At 43.5% G+C, this 27966-nt stretch overlaps 1 protein-coding gene across 3 annotated transcripts in view; it reads right to left on the bottom strand.

Moving 5' to 3' along the window:
• Positions 1-27966, bottom strand: part of TMEM184A (transmembrane protein 184A) — an 89922-nt gene that overhangs the window by 3534 nt on the left and 58422 nt on the right. For all 3 annotated transcript variants that reach the window (XM_068246766.1, XM_068246767.1, XM_068246765.1), the window contains exons 3-8: positions 14118-14283; positions 11909-11999; positions 10591-10666; positions 8934-9025; positions 4813-4982; positions 471-668 (exon numbers count right to left, since the gene is read on the bottom strand). In XM_068246766.1, the coding sequence (XP_068102867.1) occupies positions 471-668; positions 4813-4982; positions 8934-9025; positions 10591-10666; positions 11909-11999; positions 14118-14283 (793 nt within the window). The remainder of the gene's footprint in view (positions 1-470; positions 669-4812; positions 4983-8933; positions 9026-10590; positions 10667-11908; positions 12000-14117; positions 14284-27966) is intronic.

Here is a 27966-nt window from a genome sequence, read left to right as displayed (position 1 = left end):
AAATAGCAAAAACTAATTAAAGGCGTAGGGCGGCGGTTTATAGATCATTATATATCATTGGAAAGAGGAGAGAGCTTTAAAATGATATGCATCTTTCCATAGTTTCTGCACTGCTCGGAGTCCCTTTAAGGGGGCAGAGACCATTGGTTAGAGGCCATGCTACCCCCTTATATTCAACTCTACATGAGGGTAAGTGATTTGCAGGCTAGCCACAAGCCCTCTCCCACAACCTGATTGAGAGAGGTAGAGAGCAGCAGCTTGGCGGCACTTAGAAAGTAACACAGTACTCCAGGCCTGGAATATCTGAATATTCAAACAAAAACACCACTGTTTTCAGCTTAATTGGAAGGTTAGGGGGAGGGGGAGTAAACCAGGAGAGTAAGAACTTAAATATTAGCTCTGGAAGGACTTCAAGCTATTAGTACAAATAATGAGTCTCCCTCAGACTATTCTCTATACTGTAAACGTACCTGTAGAGTTCTCCTTCTTCTCTCTGTAGACCTGGCATGTGAAGGCATAGCGCAGGGCAATGGCTGCAAACAGCATCTCAATGCATATGATGAAGTTCTGATACCCAGCAGCCACTGTGCCCGCCCCCACTGTATTGCCAGCAATGATCTGTACCTCAGGAATAGCCCCTGCTCTCTCCAGGATGGCCAGGAGCATCCCTGCAAGAAACACAGGCCCAGATTAAAGGAAGGAACAGCTGAAACAAACAATGAAAGAATGGAAACTTGTTCATTCGCTATTGATTCCGACACCTTGGGACCCCATTGACCACGCCGGGCCCCCCCTATCCTGTACTGCCTCTCTAAGCTTGTCCAAGCTCATGTTTGCTGCTTCCATGATGCTATCTAGCCATCGAATTTTCTGTGCCTCTTCCTTTTATCCTCGATCATTCCCAGCATCAGGGTCTTCACCAATTAATCCTGCCTTCTCATACTGGCTCCTTCATCCATTTACATTTTCTACTTAGTTTTTACCTAGGTGATCTTGTCACAATTATGGTAATTTATAAGATGACCTTTAAGCCACCATCAAGCAAGAAAGTACAAGATAATTTTCAGAGCTGAACAGTTATTTTAAACTGAAACGGGACATGAAAAATGATCTCCTAAAAGAAAAAAAATGTGTATAGACAACAGATCTGTAAAATTCAGTGATGGACTTGCAATGGTAAAGGGGTAATAGAGTATGTTCTACAATGGAGATCTGTAATGGGAGATTTAACACCAGTTGCCTGGTTGTCCTGCTGATTCTCTGCCTTTAAAGCTTTTAGCCACACACCCTGAACAAGCATGCAGCATATCCGTATCATTTCTGACTTCACTGCGTGATCTGAAACAAAATGCTCCAATCTCAAATGACCAAATTGGTCTTTATTAACCTCCGTGGCGTTATGATTATTTCCAGATTTAGGGTCTAAAAGCCGTGAATTTTTTTCACAAGCTATTAGACCCTAAAAACAAGAAACACAACATATCACAGAGAGATCTGCAGCACTGGATTACTGCTCTGAGCTGCAGATTTCTGACTCGCAATTACCGCTATGGAGGTTAAAAAGGTATCAAACTATATAACATGTTTCCTTTTCCCTTATAAGATGCTAACCTTTATCTAAGGCTAGTAGGGATTTTAAGGAAAACTCGTTTAACTGTCTAGAATAAGGATAGGCAAGTATTGAGTCAAATCATTCGATAACAATTTAAAATGACAATTTATTACAACATATTAAAATTATACACATCAGTATTTACACATAGCTATTACAACAGCATAATACTGTATTTCCACAGTTATCACAACAATAACAGTTTGTACCCAATACAGGTAACTCTGATTCAGAATGTCCCTTATATCTGGTCAATCACAATGAAATTAAGTGAAGACCCCCCTAGGGACACTTGTATCCGTGCGTATTTGTACGCTTATCTATATAGTGATTGTAGAACGTCAAACCCGATGTAGTTCACTTCTTCAGGAGTAATATATTTTTCTGGCTAAATTGATGTATCAAGTAATTGGCTGAAATCCCTTGAAACAATATATAGAGCAGCATCTGAACATCCAGCCAATTGGAATCATCTTCAATGTGAATACAATTGGATGATTTTCTGTAGATAAATGACTTGTATATAAGGATGAATCAAAGTTAGCCCGTTTTGACTGCCTTAACTGTCTGCAAGGCAGTATGGCGATGGGATGTAATTCAGCGTGTCAATTATTGTGTGATCTGACAAGATTAGCTGCATGCTTGTTTCTGGTGTGATCCAGACACCACTGCAGCCAAATAGATCAGCAGGAAAGCCAGGCAACAAGTATTGTTTAAAAAGAAAAATATGGCAGCCTCCATATAGAGTACATATCAGTTCAGTTGTCCTTTAAAGTGTACCCAAGGCAAAATGTGACCTAATGAGATAAATGTGTATGTACAGTGCAAAACATTAATAACTAGGCTGCTTTACTTGTTTTATTTTGCTGCCTGAAAGAGTTAATTTCTAGGCATGGAACAGCTTCTGTCTTGTTGGTACCTTGTCAGGAATATAGTAAACCTCACTGATAAGCAAATTCCAGCCATAAAGTTTTCCTGGCAGAATATAACTTCTGAGAGCAAGGAGAGATAAAATACATAAACGAATGACCTTTTTGTAACTCTGGAACACTTATTAGGCTGCAACTGAGCAGAAGTAACAAACATTCAATATAGTTTGCAAATGTTTAAAATAAACTTAAATCAATTAAAGAAAATTAGTTTCACGTACCTGTGGGCTTTGACCAGCCGTCCTGTGCCCGTGCCAGTCCTCTACGATCCTCAGTTCTCCCGCCGTGGCTAAATTTCATTTTTCACCAACTAGGAGTTGGCGGACGGGAATGCGAGTGCAGCTACGTGTGGCGAGGGCTGCGCAGGCGCAGTGGCCCGCCAACTCCCAGTAAGTGAAAAACAAAACGAAGTCGCGGCGGGAGAACAGAGGATCACGGAGGACCAGAGAGTGCACAGGACGGTTGCTGGTTGAAGCCCCAGGTAAGTGAAACTCTTTTTCGTTCATTGGGTTAGGTTCACTTTAAAGGGATACTGTAGGGGGGTCGGGGGAAAATGAGTTGAACTTACCCGGGGCTTCTAACGGTCCCCCGCAGGCATCCTGTGTTGGCGCAGCCACTCACCGATGCTCCGGCCCCGCCTCCGGTTCACTTCTGGAATTTGACTTTAAAGTCTGAAAACCACTGCGCGGCGCCTGCGATGCCGTGTCCTCGATCCCGCTGATGTCATCAAGAGCGCACAGCGCAGGCCCAGTATGGTCTGTGTCTGCGCAGTACACTCCTGGTGACATCAGCGGGGGCGAGGACACGGGCGTGCAGGCGCAGTGGTTTTCTGACTTTAAAGTCAGAAATTCCAGTAGTGAACTGGAGGCGGGGCCGGAGCATCGGTGAGTGGCTGCGCCAACACAGGATGTCTGTGGGGGACCATTAGAAGCCCCGGGTAAGATCAGCTCATTTTCCCCCGACCCCCCTACAGTATTCCTTTAAATATAAAATAAAACCATGGGATATCTAAAAAGAAAAAAGCTAATTTCTGCGAACATAGAAACAATTGTTTATCTCATCAGTTTATTTTCACCTCGGGTTCACTTTAACCTGTTAACAGCCCTGTATGCATTATCTCAAGATAAATAATGCATACCAGGCCATCTTCTGCTGGCATATATCATTTTGCTGTCTATTGCAGCTATGCAGAGCAGCACAGAGTTGGCTGGATCGGCTTCTTCCTCTTTATTCCCTCGCAGCGCTGCTCTCCCAGCATCCTCGTCGGAGTTCCAATCACATGATACGGCATGTGATCAGAACTCAGGGGACATCATGCCATATCATGTGATCAGAACCCAGGGGACATCATGCCATATCATGTGATCAGAACCCAGGGGACATCATGCCATATCATGTGATCAGAGCCCAGGTGACATCATGCCATATCATGTGATCAGAACTCAGGGGACATCATGCCATATCATGTGATCAGAACCCAGGTGACATCATGCCATATCATGTGATCAGAACTCAGGGGACATCATGCCATATCATGTGATCAGAACCCAGGGGACATCATGCCATATCATGTAATCAGAACCCAGGGGACATCATGCCATATCATGTGATCAGAACCCAGGTGACATCATGCCATATCATGTGATCAGAACCCAGGTGACATCATGCCATATCATGTGATCAGAACTCAGGGGACATCATGCCATATCATGTGATCAGAACCCAGGTGACATCATGCCATATCATGTGATCAGAACCCAGGGGACATCATGCCATATCATGTGATCAGAACCCAGGGGACATCATGCCATATCATGTGATCAGAACCCAGGGGACATCATGCCATATCATTTGATCGGCACTCAGAAGGGGAGGAGAGAAGAAGCCGATCCACCTGCCCAGAACAGGTAAATATAAAGAAAACTCCCTGCGCCGCTCTGCATACCTGGCAGCCTGGGGAAAGCACACTTCCCCAGCGGCAGGAAAAAAAAAAAAATGAATTGGCCCTGCAGCGCACATAAAGCTTTGCTATACAGTATGTGGCTGCTAAAGGGTTAAAACTAAACCCCAGAAATAAATGGTAGCTGCTTTCTGTGGCTTGGGATGCACCACAAAATGAATCAGCTCATAACTGCAACAGCATATACTGAAACAACGGATCTGTGATTTTCACCTGAAATGTAAACCTGTATTCAACAAAGACATGTACAGTGCTCATTTTCCAATATACTATCCAGAAATAACTGACAAGCGCCATGCAACCGGACCCACCTTGCCAGAAGGATAAAAATATGACTGCCTTTATTGTGAGAAACTTCAACACTGGTTCAAAGGGGTGCAGCAGCTCCTTAGTGGCAAAATAGAAGAGGAACAGGGCATATAGTGCCAGGCTGACTGAGAAGTTGTAGATGATTGAGATGTACAGGTATCCACTCTGAACACTGCAATGAAATGAAAAGTCAATTTATGGCACATAATTATGAAGTAGTTGTGCCTCCCAAAGCATATCATAATTTAGCATCAAGTACCAATGCACACAGTTCTGGGGGTTACCCTGCTCAATAGCACCCAATGCTGACAGTACCTTGGGTTGGTATTGGCTCAGGAGGAGAGTAGTTATAGGCTTGGTAGTGCTTACCTCCTGGCTACCCAAACTGAATGGTTGATTCAAGGAGTCCTGTTCCCTGCAGGCGACAGTCCTTGTACAGGGCTTAACTCTAATACAGATAAGGGTACGGTGTAGAGGAGGGGCTGGTTGTCCTGAGAGGGTAAATTTCAACTGCTGCTTCAATATTGCTTGAAAAGCTTCCATGATTTTGAAGCAGATCAACTTTTGCAAATGTATCTCTGCTTTACCACTTGGCATCACTACACATTAAATTCTCCATTAACCTGTGGCTGGATAGTGTAAGGATTAAGGGCTCTGCCTCTGACACAGGAAACCTGGGTTCGAATCTTGGCACTTCCTGTTCAGTAAGCCAGAACCTATTCAGCGAGGAGACCTTGGGCAAGACTCCCTAACACTGCTACTGCCTATAGAGGACGCCCTAGAGGCTGCAGCTCTGGTGCTTTGAGTCCGCCAGGAAAAAAGCACAATATAAATATTCTGCGTCTTGTTTTGTGTTATAAATCGGATTCAGTATAAAACAGAATTGCATCACTGCTAGCTTTGTGCTGTATGATTTACATAAAAGCACTTTCAACTCATTAATGCTCACAGTGAAAATAAACTTATGGGATAATGAATTTTATGCGTAATTTGGATTATAAATAGAACATCGGTAGTATAGAAAAAAAGTCTAATTCAGGGGTCTCAAACTCGCGGCCCGCGGGCCATTTGCGGCCCTCGATACAATATTTTGTGGCCCTCGCCGGCAAAATCTTCCTTATAGTTTGCTTCAGTGCTCCCAAGTAATCCGCCGCATCCCCGCCGCTAAACGAGAGCTGCAGAGCCCCCAAATCGCCCGGGGGGCAATCCGCCGGCATTTCCTGGAAGGGGCAGAGTTCTGCCCCTCCGGACGTCAATCACCACACGGATCGACGCCTCTGCCTGCCCATCTTTGTGAAGGAAGAGTGAGAGGGGCGGGCAGAGGCGGCGATGCGCCGCGATTGTGAAATTCCTTATGCGGCCCAGCCTCATCCTGACTTTGCCTCCTGCGGCCCCCCAGGTAAATTGAGTTTGAGACCCCTGTTTTTATAGCTTAATTTTTAACATTTCATCAGACTGTCACAGTTGCAGTTTCGAATCCATACTCTGCCTTTCAGGCTGAAATAAGAAGCAGAAGTAATGAACCTTTGAACTTTCATGCAGCAAAACCTTATCTGTCTTCTCCCTGACAGAAAGCCGACTTTTAGATTCTATTTATAGTGGACAGACTCATTTGCATAGATAACTCAAGTACTTTTAACTGTTGCTGCACTGGAAACCAGAAAGGGACTTCATAGAACTTCTTAGTAGGGCTAGTATCATATGTGTATATGTTTGTCTCCTCATATCACTTTAGGTACACTTTAATTGATAAAACCATCAAGACTGCTTTGTGTTATTATATTACATTTGATCCGTTTGTCGAATCTAATGACTGAAGTACAAGAAAAATGCATAGTGTACAGCTGGCCTCCCACAACTAGGGATGGTCACTCAATGGATTCCGCCAGGAATTTGGTGATTCCGGTTCCGATACGACGGAACGGAATTGCTATAGGGCTAAAACGGGATTCCGCTGCAAATTTTAAAATTCCGCGGAATTTTACGGAATTCAAATTTGTTTCCCCACCAAACTAATTTCTGCCTGATAACTATTTCTACTCCCTTTCTCCTTCCCTCCTCCCTCCTCTCCTCCTCCCTCAGGGAGGAGGGTCTTGTCTTCCAGGGAATTGTAGTATTTCAAAAGCCAGCTTACATACCTTGGCTGGGAATTGAACTCAGGTCTGAGTGCGTGGTAGGTAGCTCTCTTCACCACTATACCACCACCAACACTACATGCTGAAGCCAGCCTAGCATGTACCATTATGATATATCCAAGAGAAAAATTAGCTTGCTTAAGGATTTGTAGCATGTCAAAAGCCAACTCACATTGGCTGGGAATCGAACCCAGGTCTAGTGCTTGGTAGGCTGCTATCCTAACCATTATACCACCAACACAACAAACTACAATGCTACATGCTGAAGCCAGCCTAGCATGTACCATTGTGATATACCCAAGAAAAAAAAATGAACTCTCTCTCTCTCTCTCTCTCTAGGACTTGATGCCATTGAACTGAATTTTTAGCTTAAAACCATCAACGGATACCGGCAGAATTTCACAGGCAATTTCAGAATTCCGCCAGATTGAAAAAGCAATTCTGTTCCGACCAAACGGAACGGAATGACCAATTTCCGACTAAAATTGCGGAAAACACAATTCCGCGGAAAGTGGTGACCATTCCTACGAGAGAGAGAGAGAGAGAGAGAGAGAGAGAGAGAGAGAGAGAGAGAGAGAGAGAGAGAGAGAGAGAGAGAGAGAGAGAGAGAGAGAGAGAGAGAGAGAGAGAGAGAGAGATGAATCTACCTGTCTATCTGGGGTTCTCTTCGGACAACTGTTGAACACAAAAGGTAAGGCCATGCCTGGGTGGGCTTGAACCACCAACCTTGCAGTTAACAGCCAAACACGCTAACCAATTGTGCCACAGAGACTGTACCACAAAGACTGTGCATGCAGTTGCTGTTGAATGATTTTATGGGGATGTATGTGTGTCTTTTGGAGGGAGGAAGTAAGTCTGCTCCAAGAAGTTTCAGCATGTAGTGTTGGTGGTATAATGGTTAGGATAGCAGCCTACCGAGCACTAGACCTGGGTTCGATTCCCAGCCAATGTATGTAAGCTGGCATTTGAAATCCTACAATTCCTAAGCAAGCTCATTTTTTTCTTGGATATATCATGATGGTACATGCTAGGCTGGCTTCAACATGTAGCATTGTAGTGTGTTGTGTTGGCGGTGTACTGGTTAGGTTAGCAGCCTACAGAGCGGTAGGCCTGGGTTCTATTCCTGGCCAATGTGAGTTGGCTTTTGACATGCTACAAATCCTTAAGCAAGCTCATTTTTCTCTTGGATATATCATAGTGGTACATGCTAGGCTGGCTTCAGCATATAGCATTGTAGTGTGTTGTGGTGGTGGTATAATGGTTAGGATAGCAGCCTACAGAGCAGTAGCACTGGGTTCTATTCCTGGCCAATGTGAGTTAGCTTTTGACATACTAGAAATCCTTAAGCAATTTTCTCTTGGATATATCATAATGGGACATGCTAGGCTGGCTTCAGCATGTAGTGTTGGTGGTGGTATAGTGGTAAAGAGAGCTACCTACCACGCACTCAGACCTGGGTTCAATTCCCAGCCAAGGTATGTAAGCTGGCTTTTGAAATACTACAATTCCCTGGAAGCTGAGACCCTCCTCCCGGAGGAAAGGAGGAGGAGAGAAAAAGGACTAAGGGAACAGTTAACAGGGTCTATGGGCTACCATGTAGGATAAATAAGGTTGCTTTTGCGATTATTTTAATTTTTCCGGCGGAATCCGGAATTCCGCGGAATTTCGTAAAAATCCGGCGGAATTTTCATAGCAACGGAATTTAACGCTGACGGAATCCGCGATTTCCGGCGGAACGGAATTTGCTCTTTCCGATCATCCCTACTCCCAACCCATCTTACTACAGATCCTCCCACTCCAGCCATCATATTGTCTGCCAAGTCAACTATCTCTTGTTCCCCAGTGTCTGCCTGCCTCATTCTTCCATGCTCTCCAACCTTTGCTGTACCCAATAAGCACATTTGTTAGTAACATTTATAAAGCCATTAGCAGTAAACTCAAAACAGACATGACTGAGAACAGAGTAAACGGCCAGGGGAAATGCTTACTTAAAATCTCCATCATGATATTTCCCAAAGGCTTGCAGGATTATTGTGACAACAGCCATGACAGGCTTCACAATGCAGAACTGGAGAGTTGCCTGTGAAAAAAGGAAAATACATTTACACACATTCTATAATATGGTACACCAGGGACGTTTTTAAGCACAGACAAAGCAGGCATGTGGCTGGGTGCACCACAGAGCTATTCTTAGCTCATAAAGGTATATTCATTAAATCCTGTGTGCTGACAGTGTATGTTAAAGAGTACCTAAGCTATAACAGACAGGGCAGGTCATAAAAAATGCTCTGTCTTAATGATGGAGGATGATCATCAGTGCAAGCAGAGCTGGTGCTAGCATCTCTGAAACGATGACTCGTTTAGGATTTTCTCACCCTAACAGTACATACCTCCCAACGTTTTGAGATGAGAAAGAGGGACACTTAAGCCATGTCCCTGCCACACCCCTCTAATCACGCCCCCATCACACCCCTAGACACGCATACCATAACAATTTAATAAGAAAAATATGTTGTTTCATAACTCAAACCACACGGGTTCTTCCCATCTTGGTTCATATTCCTTAATGTTAACATTTGAAAATAAGAAATGTATCAATTTAAAGCATGGGAATAATGTTTAGAGTCAATTAAACACATTTTCAGTAGAAAAATACATATATTTACATAGAAAGAGGGACAAAGTCCTGAAAGAGGGACAAAATCTTGAAAGAGGGACACATGAGGAAGAAAGAGGGACAGGGTTCCCAAAGAGGGACTGTCCCTTTGAAAGAGGGACAGTTGGGAGCTATGACAGTATCTTGGGTGTTTAGAGAGTGGCAGCTGAGAAAAAAAAACAAAAAAACTTCCAAGCGATAAGGACTATTCTGGTTTAAAAAAGGCTGGTGAATGAGAGAGGTGAAAGGCAAGTAGCGATCATAGTCCGCAGCAACAGAAGGGCAACAACACAACAAATTACAGCTGAATTCAATGCAGTTGCATCACAAAGCATACCTAAATTAAAACAAAAAGGACTTTGCAAAGGATGGGCTTTAGCAGCAGGAGAACATCAAGAGTGCCTTTGGTATCACAGAAGAATAGGAAAAGACGCCTGTTGCGGGCCCTTGCCACTGTGTTAGATCGGTCTCAAATTGGTTTGAGGAACATCAATCAGAGTTTAACCTGCTTCCGTGGCCTGCTCAGTCCCGACCTCAATCCTGTTAAGCATTTGTGGGACGAAGTCGAAAGATCACTTCAATGCTTGGACACACAACCATCCAATCTGACCCAACTTAGAGCTGCCATTATGTCAGCATGGGCCAACATTCCTCAGCAACTGTATCAGGATTTTGTTGAGTCCATGACAAGAATAATATCGGCTGTGATCAGAGCTAAAGATGGACCAACTCTTATTAGAGGGTGTATACAGGAGCACGTTGGAGGAGGAGGTGCGCGGGGCCAAGCATGAGGTGATTGGAGGAGGACCCCGGGAGAACCAAACATCTCAGGATGATGGTGAGGAACCAGGAAGACTTCAGGGGGCTGAACGGAGCCCAAGGCAAGTAAACCGGCAATTTTTTTCATTTAGGCTTTCTTTAAGTAACATTTCCCTATATATACAGAATAAACTTTGCATTCCAGCAGCAATTAGGACTGTCTCACTTACCTGCTTACAGAATCTGAGAAAACCAATGGAATATGACATTCCCTGCAGACAGCACGTTCCATAGAAACAGCTGGATCTGGGCGAGGAAAACAAAAAAAAAAATCACAAGATATCGGATGAGAGATATATTCTCACTTTATACAGCTGAAAACTTGACTGAGATTTGAACTAAATGTTTGCAGTGCTGGGGTTCTGGATTCAATTCCCACCACAGGGGTACTATGTGGAGTTTGAAATTGTTCTCTATGCAACTATGTATATGTGTGTGTGGAATGTAGTGGCTGGATAGTGTACTGGATAAAGTGGACCTGAACTCTTGCACAGGACAGAAGGAAAACAGAGAAATGCACCCTGTATGTATTTAGAGTTAAGTGTGTAATTCCTTCTTATTTGTGATTAATCACAAGTTGTAATTTGATCCCTTAGCTAGGTCCGCTGGCTGCCATGGCAGAGCAGCTAATTTGTAAACACAGGATGTTAACCCTATGTCTGCTTCCATGAAAGCAGGAAGTAGACACACTTCAGATTTATTGTAACATTTGAATCAGCTGTAACAAATAAATAGTTTTCTTTAAAGGTTATTTTGCTGTTGCTTATCTTTTAGAGCAGAGAGGAAGTTCTTAATTCAGGTCCGCTTTAAAGGATACCCAAGGTGACGTGACATGATGAGATACACATGGGTATGTACAGTGCCTAGCACACATAACTAGGCCGTGTTCCTTTTTTTCTTTCTCTGCCTTAAAGAGTTAATTATCAGGTATTTAAGTGGCTGACTCAGTCCTGACTCAGACAGGAAGGGACTCCAGTGTGACCCTCACTGAAATTCCAACTATAAAACGCTTTCCTAGCAGAAAATGGCTTCTGAGAGCAGGAAAGAGATAAAAGGGGTCAATAGTTCATAGATTTTCGCTCTGGCATTTTTCAATGAATGGGTCATTGAACAAAAACAAAACAGTTGAAACTTAAAAAGTAGATTTAAACATAAAACATAAAAAGTCATTTTAGGAGGAGGAAGATAGATACAATCATCTATTTAATTTGTTTATTTTCGCTTCGGGTGTCCTTTAAGGACTCTGCCCCGACACAGAAGACCAGGGTTCGACTCTTGGCCCTTCCTGTTCAGTAAGCCAGTACCTATTTAGTAAGGAGTGCTTAGGCACGACTTTCTAACACTGTAGGGTTCCCTACTGAGCGTGCCCTTTAGTTGCTGCAGCTCTCAAGCGCTTTGAGTTCGAAAGGAGAAAAGCTCTATACAAATGTTAGGGTTATTATTATGTATTTGGAATGTGCATAGTGCAGACTACAAATGAATTCTCACTTTACTGGCTTCCCCCGAATCTCCATCATAATGGAACTTTCCCCACCGAGGTACTCGAAGCAGAGGCTGAGGAAGCTGTATATGACAAATGCTGTAGGGAAGAAAAAAATACAACTGTAAACACAAACATGAAAACGCATCCAAACGGCAGTTTAAATTCTTCTTTTAACCTCCCCTTATCTGAAACTAAAGCCTGTCATACACTGGCAAGGACTTTCACTCTAAGTGCCCAAAAGATGGATCCCTCTCTGATCGACCTCTAATGAGAGGGGGATCTATTACTGCCACCCACTGCACATCGATCGTTAATAGATTTAACAATAAAACCTTTACATTTAAAAAAACCATACTAGACCATTCCTCGGGAGTCGGTGATGGGCCCCCCTGCTATAGCGATCTCTTGGAGCCCCTACAGAGTGTTAGCGCAGTACAGTGCACTCACCTGTCTGGTGGACACGCTCCTTTAGTGCATCTGTCATCTCCAGTGCCCGTACTCAGTAACCTGGTGGTGTTACGTGAGTACTGTACATACATGCTGCTGGCTCACGGGTTATGGGAGATCATGGAGTGATCCCTGCAGCCGCCTTGTGACTGCGCTGTCACGTTACAATCTTCCAGTCGCCCACAGTGATTAAGTTTCGATTTCGGCGACAGAGCCAGTCCCCGCCCACGTCCTTGATCACGCTCCCGCCACCGGGAGCATCCTATGTGCAGAACGCAACTTAAATTTACTAACTGCGGGGGGCCGGAGGATGTTCCATGAGGACGTGGGCACAGGGTGGCTGCAGGAGGCTGGTAGAGTCCCCAGGTAAGTAATACTTTTTTTTTTAACTTTAGTTTAAATTTTTACTTTAGGTTCCCTTTAAGGACATGCATATAGGAAGTAGACGTGTGTGCAATAAGCTGGTTAGGTGCTGGTGGGGGAGTCTGAGAGGTTTTGTTGGGGAGGGGGCTTGAGTTCAGGAGGACTGCCTGGGAAAAGGTGTTCCTATGTCTGGAAGTTTTGGTGGGAATGGTCCTATAGCGGTGGCATGAGGGGAGGAGATTGAAGAAATGACTGCCATGGTGGGAGAGGTCATGTGTTATGCTATTGGCTCTGGAACTCATTTGACAACTAGAAAGTAAGATTCTGCTACACAAAGGATGATCCAGCAAAGAAGGAGAGAAGATGGGCACAGCTGCATAAAATACCCTTTATTGTGGCTGGGTAGAAACAATGGTTACAGCAGTGGGGGAAAAAGAAGATGTCTGACAGCTGTTTCACGGAGATTAACCCGGCTTCATCAGAGACCAGAGACTGATGAAGCAGGGTTAATCTCTGCAAAACAGCTGTCAGACATCTTTCCCCCCCACTGTTGTAACCATTGTGTCTACCAAGCCACAATAAAGGGTATTTTATGCAGCTGTGCCCATCTTCTCTCCTTCTTTGCTGGAATCTGTGGACTTGTATTGGAGCACGCTTCAGGTAAGCCCAATGTGGTGTTAACCCATCCCTGCTGCATTTAGTGCCAGTTTTGTGCTTCTCCTACATTTGACAAAGAACATAATTTAGTACAGGCCGGAGAACATAAGTGATCACTGGTAAGTATTTATTTGCGTAAATAGTTATGCTATAAAAATGTGTAGGGACTCCAGCGTACGCCATCTTACTAATCCAGGGGTGCCCAAACTTTTTAGGCCAAGGGCCATATCCCTGTTCTTGAGAGTGCTAGGGGGCCCTAGCGAAATTGAACACAATTTTTTGCCGATTACTGTTAGGTATACTGCGCCTGTGAAATTTTGTCAAATAAAACATTTTAAACAGGAAATAACCCCTATACCATGTATAGTTAGCATGTCCCATTCAGTATACAGGCATAGTGCTATTGACACAGTGGCAGCTAATCAGTGGTTGTTACTGTTGCTAGCATAGTGGCAGCTGCTAATCAGTGGCTGCTACTGCTGCTGGTGGTATAGTGGCGGTTGATAACCTACAGGTGAGCCAAGGGGGAGGCAGAGTGGCAATAAAAGATGGCCCCTAGTGCAGCACCACAGCTACGGTCTGTAGGCCACTTAGAATTAAAAACTGCATAGAGCTTCAGGGGCCACTAGAAAAAGCTGGGCGGGCGGCATTTGGCCCCCGGGTTGGACTTTGGACATGCCTGGACTAATCTAATGCAACAGGCTGCAGATTCCAGGTCTACCATAGGCAAAAGTATAGTTTTCTCACCTTCATAACAATCCCGTACGGAATCAAAATACACATAGTACTGTTCATTGCCTATCAGTAAGAGGCTGAGCCACGAGTCAAAAGAGTAGATAGGCACAATAAAGAGGATCCGGATAATGTAACGTTGCTCATTTGGGATGGTGTAATTTCTGAGGTGAAGGTAGATCTGTAAGTAGAACAAAAAAATAAAAAAAAACTTAAAGAGTAACTGTTAGGAAAGTGTAACTGTTAGACATAAAATCAAAAATCAATTCTAGATTTTTATCTGGTAAACAAGTAATAAGGATGCTAACCAGGCAATCCAAAAGTTAAAAAATCACCCTTTTCTACTCAGTAGACTACAATTTACCTCTTATTTGGTACATCTGCCGCAAAAGAGAAGTTGCAGTTCGTGCTGTTTTTTTTTTTTTCATGCTTACTTTCCTCCCCTTTTCACCTCAGACAACTAATGCAGCCTGATTGGCTGAAGTTTCTTTCACTCCTGTTTATCTCCCCCCCCCCCCCCCCCACACACACACACCTCTTTTCCTCTCTGATTGGCCAATATTTCTTGTGCTGAGAAGCTGAGATGGTAACTCAGCTGAAATCTAATCCATACTAGAACTGATGTCGTGCGTATCTGCCTCCTGCACGCATTGCTGAAATCCAGACGGCAAAGCATGCAGTGTGAACGGGGCCTTAAGTGCAGCCTGTTTAGAATAATAATCCTGGGTGGCCTTTTCCACTGCTGTGTTCCGTTTAAAAAAAGAAAAAACGCAAACGCATGTCTGTGCGATTATGATGCGTTTTGCTTTTCAATGTAAAGTATAGGAACGCATGAAAAACGCTTTGCGTTTTGTTCTGATTTAACCACTAGTATTTATTTTCAAAAATCATGACACTTGCCAATCAGAAAAATGCAAACGCATAAAAAATGCACATCAAAATTGGTCAAAAATGCAAACGCATAAAAAAAAAAAACGCACACAAAATGCACTTCAAAATAGGTTTTGCAGTGGAAAAGGACTCAGTGCAGCTGCAGTTCCTGAATCATCCACTAAACCGATTCGGTTCAGTGTGATGAGTCGGATCACTCGACTCACAGGAAAGAACCGGCTCAAATGAACCAATCACTCATGAACCGGACATCGCTAACCCATACAAATAAACCAAGTCTGCAAAACCACACAATGATTTGTGACCTTACTGCAGAACTGTGTGGGAGTTTTTGAAGACTGGGAGGAAGCCATGCAAGCATACTAAATAAGAACGATGAGAGGAAACAGAGTAAGGAAGGAAATTACATCAGGATTGGCTTCAAACACAGGGATTCCACAATGGCAACTGACAAACAGAATTCTCTTTATTAACAATATAAAACTCACTGAAATCAAAATGTGGACAGTGCAATACATATGTTATGTAAGTAGAGCAAATATTCATCTTCTAATATACGTGTTTTTTTTCTGAGATAGTATGGCTGACAGCTCCTCTTTAATGGACAGAAACGTGTGAACTGCAGTACTGCTTTCAAAAAGGCCAGATCACTGTACGAGTGCATTCTAGTTTCTGTATGTACTCTGTAAGAGAAACCGGTGTGTATGTGAAGTTTAAAAGAGAAAATTTATATTTATCATAGAGTAACCAAGCAGCTCAGGGTGACCCAAACTACTAGGAATGTATAGGGGGATAAAAGGGACCAAAAAGCCCTCCTACTGAAGGTGTATTTGCCTTCTTAAAACAGAAAGAAATCTGCAATAATTCAGCTATACGTGAACATTTGTGATTACCCACAATGCACTACTACTTAATATGCAAATTATCCCTTTTCGCTCTTGGTAAGCCAAGCAAGCATCCAGAACCGCTGGTGCATAGCAAGTCTATATGTACTGATGAGGACCAAAAGTCTGAAACAGGCTGTCTACATGTGGGTTTGATATGGCTGTGTAAAATTTAAAGCTATAGGCTTGCTATACACCAGTGGTTCTGGATGCTTGCTTGGCTTACCAAGGGTGAAAAGGGATAATTTGCATATTCAGTAGTAGTGCATTGTGGGTAACCACAAATGTTCATGTATAGCTGAATTATCGCACATTTCCTTCCGTTTTAAGAAGGCAAATACACCAAGCTCTAATATTTATCTTGTAATTTGTTTGGGTTGTTGATCTACAGTGAGCCTGCAAGTCATCATCTTTACTGTTAGTAGACATGAAAAAAGAGGGGTGGAATGGACAGCACCAAATGTCCTTATCTATAAACACACCCACTTGCGATGTGATAGGCAAAGGTGTTTTATCTTAATATTTATGCACAGTGGGAGATACTGCTTGCTTGGCAGTTGTCAACAGCCATTATCGCCCGCAATGCAATGAAGATCACAGACAGGAAACTGGCCCTGGTATCACACTGTGGGAAGTGTCACCACAATATCAGCCACACAGACATTTCTCACGATCTATTTAAGAAAAGGTAATGATTTCCTGTGGGAAAGGGGGTATCGACTACTAACTGGGATGAAGTTCAATCTTGGGTTAAAGTGGTTCCTTGCCTATAGCGAATTAAGCCCCCAAAACAACTGAAGCTCTGTCAGGCCAGACACAAATGTTCTGCACTAGTCTCTACAATGTTGCTCTAAAACTGCTTTACAGAGAAAATTAACATGCATTACAACTACCAATGACTCACATAAGGTTTAATAGGGCCATGGGCCTATTTCCACTGAGCCTGAATCTGCAGCCTTTCCACATACGAGAGGTTGGGGAAAACCTGCCCATCTCTTCCTCTGAGTGGCATCCAGATCACACTGCAGAGCAAATCTGGATGGCATGCAGCAGATGTATGCAGCACGCAGCCGAATCCCTATAGCCATGCATGGCACTGCTTAGCGATTTGGGCTGCGGCTATGCAGCAGAACGGGAGCCGCAGCCGAGTCAGAAACGGCCACAGCTCCTAGTGGGAACAGGTCCTTATGACTGTTAGACGCATATACAAATTTGCAGTAAAATTTGCATAAAAATGTGAAAATTCCCATGCAGGAAAACCATATGTGAAATGTTATATCTTTATGCAGAGGTTCTCAAACTGGGTGACACGCACCCTGGTGCACCACAAGCACTTCCCAGGGGTGGCGCGATCATGTCTTTCACCAGATCCGAGGGCACCTGCGGCAATCAGCAGCTTCTCCTCTCCCTCACGCTTCCCCTAGTGCCAGCTTTTCCTGATCGTGTCATTACACGCAACCTGCACTAGGGGAAAGAGTGAGGGAGAGGAGAGAGACTCCCAGGATCAGGTGAGAGACGCAATCAGCTTCTGCTGCTTTTGACTCTACATGGGGTGGAGTGGAGGAGGACACAGGGGACAAACAGGGAAACGAAGGGGGACAAACAGGGAAACGAAGGAGGACAAAGGAGAACACAAAGGGGGACATGGAGGACAGATGGGACAAATGTGGACACGGGGACACAAAGAGGGACGGAGGAGGACACAGGACAAACAAGGACACAGTTGGACATGAGGGGGTGAAGGAGGACACAGGCACAAATGGAGACATAGGAACACAAAGTGGGATGTAGGAGGACACATGACGAAACAAAGGGTACTGAAAGAGGACATGGGACAACCAGGGACGCAACGAGGGTCGGAAGACACACCAGGACACAGAGGTGGATGAAGGAGGAAACGTGACAAACAAGGGCACAGAGGGACACAAAGGGGTATGAAGCAGGACACGGGACAAACGAGGACACCGGAACACAAAGGGGGATGGAGGAGGACATGGGACAAATGGGAATACAAAGGGGGATGAAGGAGGACACAGGGGGCAAACGGGGACACAAAGGAGGAAAGAGGGGGGGGGGCACAGGACAGTGTGTAAAATGGCAAGCAAGCATGCATTTAGGCAATTATTTTTGCCAATGGATGCCTTGAAAATAATTTCCTAGTCATCAAGGGTGCCTTGACCCAGAAAAGTTTCGGAACAATTGACCTAGTGGAAAAAGACCCTTACAGTTGTTTGGCCCTTTAAAAACTTTAACTTGACAAAGACAATGACAGGGATGCATCAGAAAAATGACATCATTGGCTGCTATCAGTAGTGCTAGGCACAGTATCCAATCAATATGTGTACACATCGCTTTCAGGAAAGGAGAGAGAGAGACAGTAGGCAGTCAGTGAACAGAGTACAAGGGTCATTTCCCTGAGCAAACATCATGTCAGCCAGTGGCAGATGGCGATATCACTGTAGGTATGACAACACTATCCAGTAATGAGTAATAGGCAATAATAAAGCATGTGATGTGAGCCATTCTGCCCTATTACACCGGTACAGCTGCTGACTAAAGCAGGTGACATGATTGCAAGAGTGAAGGAAGGACCTAATGTGATTGCGGAGCATCTGTGTGACTCAATGCCCCATGCTGCAATCGTCACTATATCATATACTGTAGATTTACTAAATCAACAGGACATTAGCATCATGGAAAAGGAAAACATGACCTGATGAAAAAAAGGCCAAGTAATAAACATTAATAAATGGTACTACCTACAGAACGTGACTCAGTGTTTCCTTCATTTTACTACGAAGTCCTGGACTTCGTAGTAAATCTGTTTCTGCTTCTATGTCGTGTGTGTTGAAGGTGTCACACATAGAGCTCACAGAAACTAAGCACATGATGAAGAAGTGTTATTACATAATACAGTACTAACACGTGTTCTGCAGTACTTTTCAAAGGGCCCTTACACTTAATCAGTTGCTCTCAGTTATAACTGAAAGAAAACGGATTTTCAAAGTAATGCCCATGTTTTCCTATGGCCTCTTTTACACTTAAAGAAAACCTAAGCTGAAAATTAAAAGTCAAAATAAGCATACACAAGTCTACTTAATTCCTGTGTAGTCTACTCCTCAATCGCTTTCTCCTCTCCCACGTCCTGTTTGTCCACTGTGATCAAGAGAATTCTCCGTCCTCCATTTTGAAAATGGCCATTACCCCATAACAGCTTTCTGGTCAGCACACTGTTAAACTGTAACATCGCCCACTTGAGCCATAGGAAAACATGGACATTACCGGGCACATCAGTTGTCTACTCAGCTATAAGTGACAGCAACTGATAAATTTCAGTTCTGACAAAATGTTGTCAGAACTGGAAGGGATCATTGTCAGAAGAAAATGGTGAGTTTCTGAGAGGAACTGATGGCAAGGTAACTATTTAATGTTCATTTGAAGTTACCTCATGTGTTTATTTTAAATAATTGTACTCAGTACAGGTTCCCTTTAATGCTTTTTAACAGAAATCTTCTTCCCAACGCACTGCTATGGAAAAAACTCGCACTAACGCATACTAACGCACACCAACTGATTAAGGGTAAAAGGGGCCTGAAGGACTAATTAGGTAAGGGCTCTTTACTGTAAAAGTGGATAATTCTCTAATTGCTGGAAATCTATATTTCTCCTCCAAAGTAACCACTGGATTATGCACTATGAACTGACCACAGAAATATGATACATTAATTGACTGACCACAGGACCATGAATCAGAGACCAACTGACTACAGAACCATGACACAGGACCATCTGGCCACAGAACCACAAATTAAGACCAACTGACCACAGAATCATAATATAGAGCCCAGCTGACCACAGGGCCATAATATAGAGCCCAGCTGACCACAGGGCTATAATACAGAGCCCAGCTGATCACAGGGCAATAATACAGAGCCCAGTTGATCACAGGGCAATAATACAGAGCCCAGTTGATCACAGGGCCATAATACAGTGCCCAGCTGACAACAGGGCCATAATACAGAGCCCAGCAGACCACAGGGCCATAATACAGAGCCCAGCAGACCACAGGGCCATAATACAGAGCCCAGCAGACCACAGGGCCATAATACAGAGCCCAGCTGACCACAGGGCCATAATACAGAGCCCAGCTGACCACAGGGCCATAATACAGAGCCCAGCTGACCACAGGGCCATAATACAGAGCCCAGCTGACCACAGGGCCATAATACAGAGCCCAGCTGACCACAGGGCCATAATACAGAGCCCAGCTGACCACAGGGCCATAATACAGAGCCCAGCTGACCACAGGGCCATAATACAGAGCCCAGCTGACCACAGGGCCATAATACAGAGCCCAGCTGACCACAGGGCCATAATACAGAGCCCAGCTGACCACAGGGCCATAATACAGAGCCCAGCTGACCACAGGGCCATAATACAGAGCCCAGCTGACCACAGGGCCATAATACAGAGCCCAGCTGACCACAGGGCCAAAATACAGAGCCCAGCTGACCACAGGGCCAAAATACAGAGCCCAGCTGACCACGGAACCATGATAGAGACCAACTGACCAGAGACCCATGATACATAGACCAACTGTGCACAGAGCCATGATACAGAGACCCACTGTCCACAGGGCCATAATACAGAGCCAAGCTGACCACAGGACCATAATACAGAGCCCAGCTGACCACGGAACCATGATACAGAGACTAACTGACCAGAGAGTCATGATACAGAGACTAACTGACCAGAGACCAATGATAGAGACCAACTGTGCACAGAGCCATGATACAGAGACCCACTGTCCACAGAGCCATAATACAGGGACCAACTGACCACAGAGCCAAGATACAGAGAGACCAACTGACCACAGAACCATGATACAGAGACCAACTGACCACAGAGCCAAGATACAAAGATCAACTGACCACAGAGCCCTGATACAGAGACCAACTGACCACAGAGCCCTGATACAGAGAGATCAACTGACCACAGAGCCATGATACAGAGACCAACTGACCACAGAGCCAAGATGCAGAGAGATCAACTGACCACAGAGCCATGATACAGAGACCAACTGACCACAGAGCCAAGATACAGAGAGATCAACTGACCACAGAGCCACGATACAGAGACCAACTGACCACAGAGCCAAGATACAAAGATCAACTGACCACAGAGCCCTGATACAGAGACCAACTGACCACAGAGCCCTGATACAGAGACCAACTGACCAAAGACCCATCATACAGAGACCAACTGACCACAGAGCCATGATATAGACCAAATGACCACAGAGCCCAACTGACCACAGAGCCAAGATACAGAGATCAACTGACCACAGAGCCCTGATACAGAGCCCTAATACAGAGCCCAGTTGACCACAGATACAATATTTACAAAAAAAGGTTTGCACCCCCTAATTAAGCAAAAAGCCTTAAATTAATCATATAAATTGATCAATGGGTGCCAAGTCTGTAAAAAGGGCACATAAATGGCCCTAAAATACCATAATACTGTATATACAAAATTGACTCGCACTCCAGCACAGATATAAATGCAAAAAGTATGTATTCAAAATATCAAATAATAGCAACACAGTTTTACATGTCAAAAATGATTACAATAAATAGCCTGCTTAGCAGACATCACAGTTAGTGAGCATTACACCAATCAATCACAAGGAGTCAAGTTGTAACAAGTATAAATAGATAAATGCATTACATTGGCAACAAACATGGTAATAAGTTATACAAATCAGATCAAGCAGAATAAGCAAGACAAAGACTCCATAGTGAAAAAAGTATACCCTGACAGCGCGCAGTGGCAGGGCTCGGGGCCAACGTCTGCCATGTGCACCAGTGCATGTGTTTTTTAATTCCTTTTTTGCAGCTTCCAGTATGCAGAATTGGTAAGTGGTTAGGGTTTGGGGGGGTACAATGAGAGTGTACCGGCACACTTTACCCCCTGCTAGTGACAGACTACGATTTTGTCTGACCAAACTCTCTCTGAATGTTGCTGAACTTATGCAATTCCTGCTAGATTTGGTACTGCAGACACAGGTGTGTTGATTGGCTGACTGGCCGTTTGTGGATGATATAAAATGGCAGATTGCTGGCTGGGAGTGAGCATTTGCTTCTCGTGTGTTTTGCTCTATGTAGAGCTTCACAGTACACATGTGACCAATTCACCCAGGACTGCGGTTAACCATCCCTGCAACTGTTGCTTGGTCTTTTATACCATTTCAGGAAGGCACTCTTGGGAACTCAGCGTAAGGTTAGGTTGGAATCAATCACATTGAGCTGCTGTCCATCTCTGTAAACAGTGCTCCCCATCATGCCACAAAAATAATGATTGTGTGGATAGGAAACATAAAAAAAAAGGAAAAGGCCAGAGTCCATTACCACCTGGACACTATAAGGGTCAACCTAGCCTCTCTGGTTATTATTACTTATCATGATCTGTGCCCATCTGTCACAGCATGTCACAGAGTCTTCCAGTGGACTTAAACTCAGAGCTTAATCTCTGCTCTAAAGGATATACAACAGCATAATAATCTTTAAAGAAAAACATTTGTCACAGCGAATACAAATCCGGCCATAAGTCTGCGGCGTGTCCATTTCCTGCTTTCATGGAAGCAGACATATGGTTAACATCCTGTGTTTACAAATTAGCTGCTCTGCAGTGGCAGCAGATGTAGGATGGTTACCCAATCTGGCCTTTTTACAGTCATCCTTTCATGAGGTACATTACTAGGTATACAAGCATGCTGAATGTAGGAAGAATACGTAAATAGATTATCTTCCAGAGATCACCTACCACCTTATGTCTAAGGTCACTAGTAATCATTTTTTATAAGGCAACTAAAAACAATCAGATGTTTTAGCACTGATCACATGGTGCAACGAGTGATAAGATTACATAGAATCAGGTGTATCAGCACATTCATCTCCACGTGCAATTTATTACACTCCATATCTACACGTGGCTTTTATGGAACTGCCCAATGACAAGTCATAAAGACCAATATAACTTAAACATTACAATAAATCAAACCAAAATAACGAGACTGTGATAAACAAACAAACACATACAACAAACTACAGTAGAGTCCCGGTTATCAGGAACTCCACTAACCAGAAGTCTCAACCAACCAGAACAAATCACCGGCAGTACTCACAGTGCCGAAGGCCAACTTCTTTGACTTTCTGTGGCCCCTGTTGGACTGAAAGACTGGCTTCCACAGCAAGGTTAATATACTTTCAATAACTAATTTAATATACAGAGGAACTGTAGTGAAAATAATAAATAAAATAGCTTTTTTTTCCCTTTACAATATTCATTTATAGATCTATTCAGTGTTTCCCTAATGCAAAATCTTTCATTTCCCTGATTTATACTCTGAAATTTGGCCAATGCTTTAGTTCTGCCAGGTGATCTGTACAGATTGTTTATCTACTTAGAGTTCTATGCACAGAGGGAGATACTGCTTGCTTGGCAGTTGAAAAAAGCCATTATGTCCCACAATGCAATGAGGTTCACAGACCGCAAACTACCAGCAAACTACCAGGACCGCATATCCAAATACAAATACTGTCATTATCTATGCGTTCGTAATGCGGCAACGCATATTTTTGTACGCGTTGCGGCCCGCAATAGCGCTAATTACAGTCGGGAATGCGGAAAAAGCTACACGTGGCCAGTCCTGATGGGCCTGTCGGCCAAAACGAAACTAGCTGGCAACGGCTTAAGTGTCTCTTTAAAGTCAAATATCCAATCTGCATGCTTGTTCAGGCGTTAAGTCTAAAAGTATAGAGGCAGAGGATTAGGAGGACAGTTAGAAATAACCTGTAATATTATTCCTATTAAAGTGGACCCAAATTAAAAATACAAGATTTCAGAAATGAAGTCTATTTTCTAAATTATAATAATAAACAGCAGCCTTTTTTCAGCTGCATGATGACAAATATAAAATATTTTACATTTATTGGAGGAACCCCTCCCTTCCTTTCATATTGCCGGGACAGAATCTGGCAAACTGGTGGAGTAGGTGGTGTCTGGCAAAGGAGGAATTGCTAATGGCTGCCACCTGTATAACCCAAGTTATGAAAAGAGAAGGGTGAAAAGCATGCACTGAAATGCTCATAGGCTTGAAGGAGTGTATATTTATCTTTGTATGTGTCAGAGTCAACTATATACTTTGAAATAAAAAAATGTTTGGTTTGGGTCCGCTTTAATATGTATATATGACCTGATGAGATTGCTTATTTTTCAACAAAGGTAGACTTCCACTTTAGATGCCAGTACCTGTTCCATGCTTGGTACCTGCAGAGGGGTAACAAGAGGCAGGCCAAGCTTTACGAACAACAGAAACAAAATAGTAAGGTTCCTTCGCACACAGGTAAGGACGTGGAATGTAAGAAGAAGAATAATGTCCTAAGAAGCAGTGTCAGTTTACAAACCGTGTGAGCCCGGGCAGGTTTGGAAGCAGGGCCACAGCATGCCTTCAAACAGCGCTGATTTTTCCTGGAATGCTGCCACACCAGTTGATCTGTATACAATCATACAGCATCTTTCTTCAAGAATCAAAGACAATGGAAACCTGTTTGATAGGCTGCACTACAGAAATTCAAACAAAGGCTTTGTTGTTTTTAGGGTTGGTGATAGGGGACTCCATCGAAGGTGTTGGCTTCATGATGGTTTAGGGCAATTTCTCACTAGGGTGAGATTCAATATGAAAATCAGATCGCAGCTTTTGTACAGCCCACAACAGCCCCACGTATAACATGTAAATTGCAGTGCTGTATTTTCCAGTGGTGTGATTTGTTTTCCCCTCGAATCGCAATTGCTGGCCTGTGCAATTTTCAGTGCATTTGCGCTCATACCTGACGGATCGAACGACCGTCTCCCAACCAGCCCACGTATCTCGCACTCCCACGCATGACTACAGGACTTCAATCGAGCTGCCCCATCCTGTGGAACTCTCCCACACTGCCCATCAGGGTTGCCCCCGGTTTCAGCACCTTTAAACAGGTCCTCAAAATCTCACCTCTTCAAGAAGGCCTACCCCACCCCGTCGAAGCCCTAACTCATTTCAAATGGTATTGATCAAGAGTGATCAATATGTAGTGTAGAGCAGAACCAGAAAGACAAGACTAAAGGACATTTATATCGCACTTTTCTTCTGGTGGACTCAAAGCACCAGAGCTGCAGCCACTAGGATGCGCTCTATAGGCAGTAGCAGTGTTCGGGAGTTTTGCCTAAGGTCTACTCGCTGAACAGCCTGGGCTTACTGAACAGGAAGAGCAGAGATTCAAACCCAGGTCTCCTGTGTCAGAGGCAGAGCCCTTAGAGAGACTGAAGCCATTAAAAATAGGGCTTTTTATTTGCCATTCCTCTCCTGCCATATCAGCTAAGATGAATCACTGCATCCCCGCGGCAAAACGAGGTCTGTAACCCTCCGAAGTCCCGGGGCAAAAATCCACGACTTTCAAAGTGGTGGATTTTGCTGCCCGGGGAGGCAGAGCTTTGGGTTGTAGCTCTGCCTCCAGTACAGTCAAATCAGCGCCTCTCCCCGCCCCTCTCAGCCTTCTTTCACTGAGAGGGACGGGGAGAGGCGGCGATCAGAGCTGATTGACTAACCTGGAGGCAGAGCTACAGCAAAAAGCTCTGCCTCCTCCAGGAAGTAACGGGGGATTTTTGCGCCGGGGTTTTGGGTGGCTAAAGACCTCGTTATGCAGCGGGAATGCAGCGATTCATCTTAGCTAATATGGCAGAAGAATGGCAAATAAAAAGCCCTATTTTTATTGGCTTCAGTCTCTCTTTAAACAGTACACTATCCATCCAAAACGTCAGTTGATCTTACAAATATTGGATGAGTTTTTGGGGGGCTCTGTGAAGCTGGCGCCCAACAATCAGCACAAAGAAAAAATCCATCATGTTTGGTTTGGTTACATTTGTGCCCCAAAATTAAGATTTGTGCTGCTTTCATTTTGAATATAATAGCGATTATTTTTTGTTCAGATGATGACATCACCCAGCCATCTACAACATTACAATTGTGCCCATTTGTGCTGGAAAAACAAAACAAAAACATTGTTCTATCTTAAAGTTATTTAAGCTATATAAATAAAGTAACTTATTAAAAAGTTACTTATTAAAGAGACACTAAAGCGAAAAAAAAAATGATGATATTATGATTTGTATGTGTAGCACAGCTAAGAAATAAAACATTAAGATCAGATACATCAGTGTAATTGTTTCTAGTACAGGAAGAGTTGAGAAACGCCAGTTGTTATCTCTATGTAAACAAGCCATTAAGCTCTCAGTCTAAGTTAGTTGTGGAGAGGGCTGTTATCTGACTTTTATTATCTCAACTGTTCCTGGATTATTTACTTTTCCTCTGCTAGAGGAGAGTTCATTACTTCACAGACTGCTCTGAAAGACTCATTTTGAATGCTGAGTGTTGTGTAATCTGCACATATTATAGAATGATGCAATGTTAGAAAAAACACTATATACCTGAAAATAAAGTATGAGAATATTTTCTTTGCTGCTAATCTTCTAGTAATTATTCATAGTACACAACCAATTCACTATATCATATTTTTTTTTTCGCTTCAGTGTCTCTTTAAAGGTTTGGTAAAAGTCAAAAGTTCCCCCAGATGTACATTGTTGTAGTGGGGACCGTGTGAATTTTTGACCTTTATAAACACTTTACTATCTCAAAAACTATAAAAGATAGAACAATGATTTTTGCAGCACAAATTGGCACAAATTAAGCAATACCATACAATTCAAATGTGTGCGCTGCTGTGGGGGGCTGGGTGACATGATATGGAAAGAAAAACAAATTGATATTATATTCAGAACGAAAGTAGTACAAATCTTTATTTCTGTGGCACAAATGTAGCACTAATCAAAAACACAATCATTTTTTATTTGTGCTGATTGTAGGGGGTCCAGCTTCACTGAAACACTTTTGAGACTTTTGGATTCTAAACTAGCTTTATTAGCCAAAATGAATTCACTAAATAGAATTGGGCAGGTTGAATAGCTTGGACATGGCAAAATGACAACGTAAAAGACCATAAAAATAGGTGACATTTGTGGACCAAAATCAGTAATTATAAAAACACCAATAACCTCAGTACAACAGCAGCAATAAAACAATATCAATATTCTGACTGAAAACATTTGTTGGTAGCCAGTGGCGTAACAATAGAGAATACCGCACCAGGCCCCTGGACCAGAGGGGCCCACTAGGGGCCCTCCATCCGTTTAAAAGATTTTCATTGTCCTTTGCTGTTGATGTATACCTCAATATGTGCATTGAATAGTGTTAACAAAAGGTTTCCTTACTCTAAATACATCTTGGTAGGTTTTGGGGTTCCATATCGATAGAGTGCTTGGGGCCCCATGTAAAACTCACACTGCGGCCCCAAGCGCCTTAGCTACGCCACTGAAACATAAATGAAAAGTAATAGTCTCACATATACCTGCATAGTATAGAACAGCTAAGAAGGTGAGAAAGTATTTCTTATTCTACACACTATTAAAAAATGGCGGGGACACATTTTGGGTACTCTTTGAAAGATCACGCTAATCAAATTATTTCTTATCTTTTCCAACACTTAGTGTTATTGATACCTCATGTCTCCGCCCTTTTAAAAGGAGAAAAGTAGTCACTTTGCACACTTGCTCTGTAACTCTTACTTTAGCACTGCCCCCAAGAAAGGTGGGGAGTTCTAAAGCAACATTTTTGGTCAGTCTTTTCCCCAAGCATTTTTTAGCCGGGTGCTCCACCTGGCTAATTTTTGTGAGCACCCGGCTGTCATCGGCTTGCTTCCTCATCCCCCTCCTATGCTGTAAGCACAGTTGCACCAGCCCTACATTCCCCCCGTCGTGCCCCACCCGGATACTTTTTCATGACACTCGGCTGGAAAAAGATTCTGGGGAGAACACTGTTGGTAATTAACTTTTATGCTTCTGACTCCCACTTTTTTTTTTGTTACTGGGCAACTTGGGCATTTGAGCAGATTTTCAATTTGTTTGCTGATATTTGTGGCACCATTAGGACACAACAT

This window comes from Hyperolius riggenbachi, chromosome 7, assembly GCF_040937935.1.
Source record: "Hyperolius riggenbachi isolate aHypRig1 chromosome 7, aHypRig1.pri, whole genome shotgun sequence".
Taxonomy (NCBI): domain Eukaryota; kingdom Metazoa; phylum Chordata; class Amphibia; order Anura; family Hyperoliidae; genus Hyperolius; species Hyperolius riggenbachi.
This window is presented reverse-complemented; position numbering and strand designations above follow the sequence as displayed.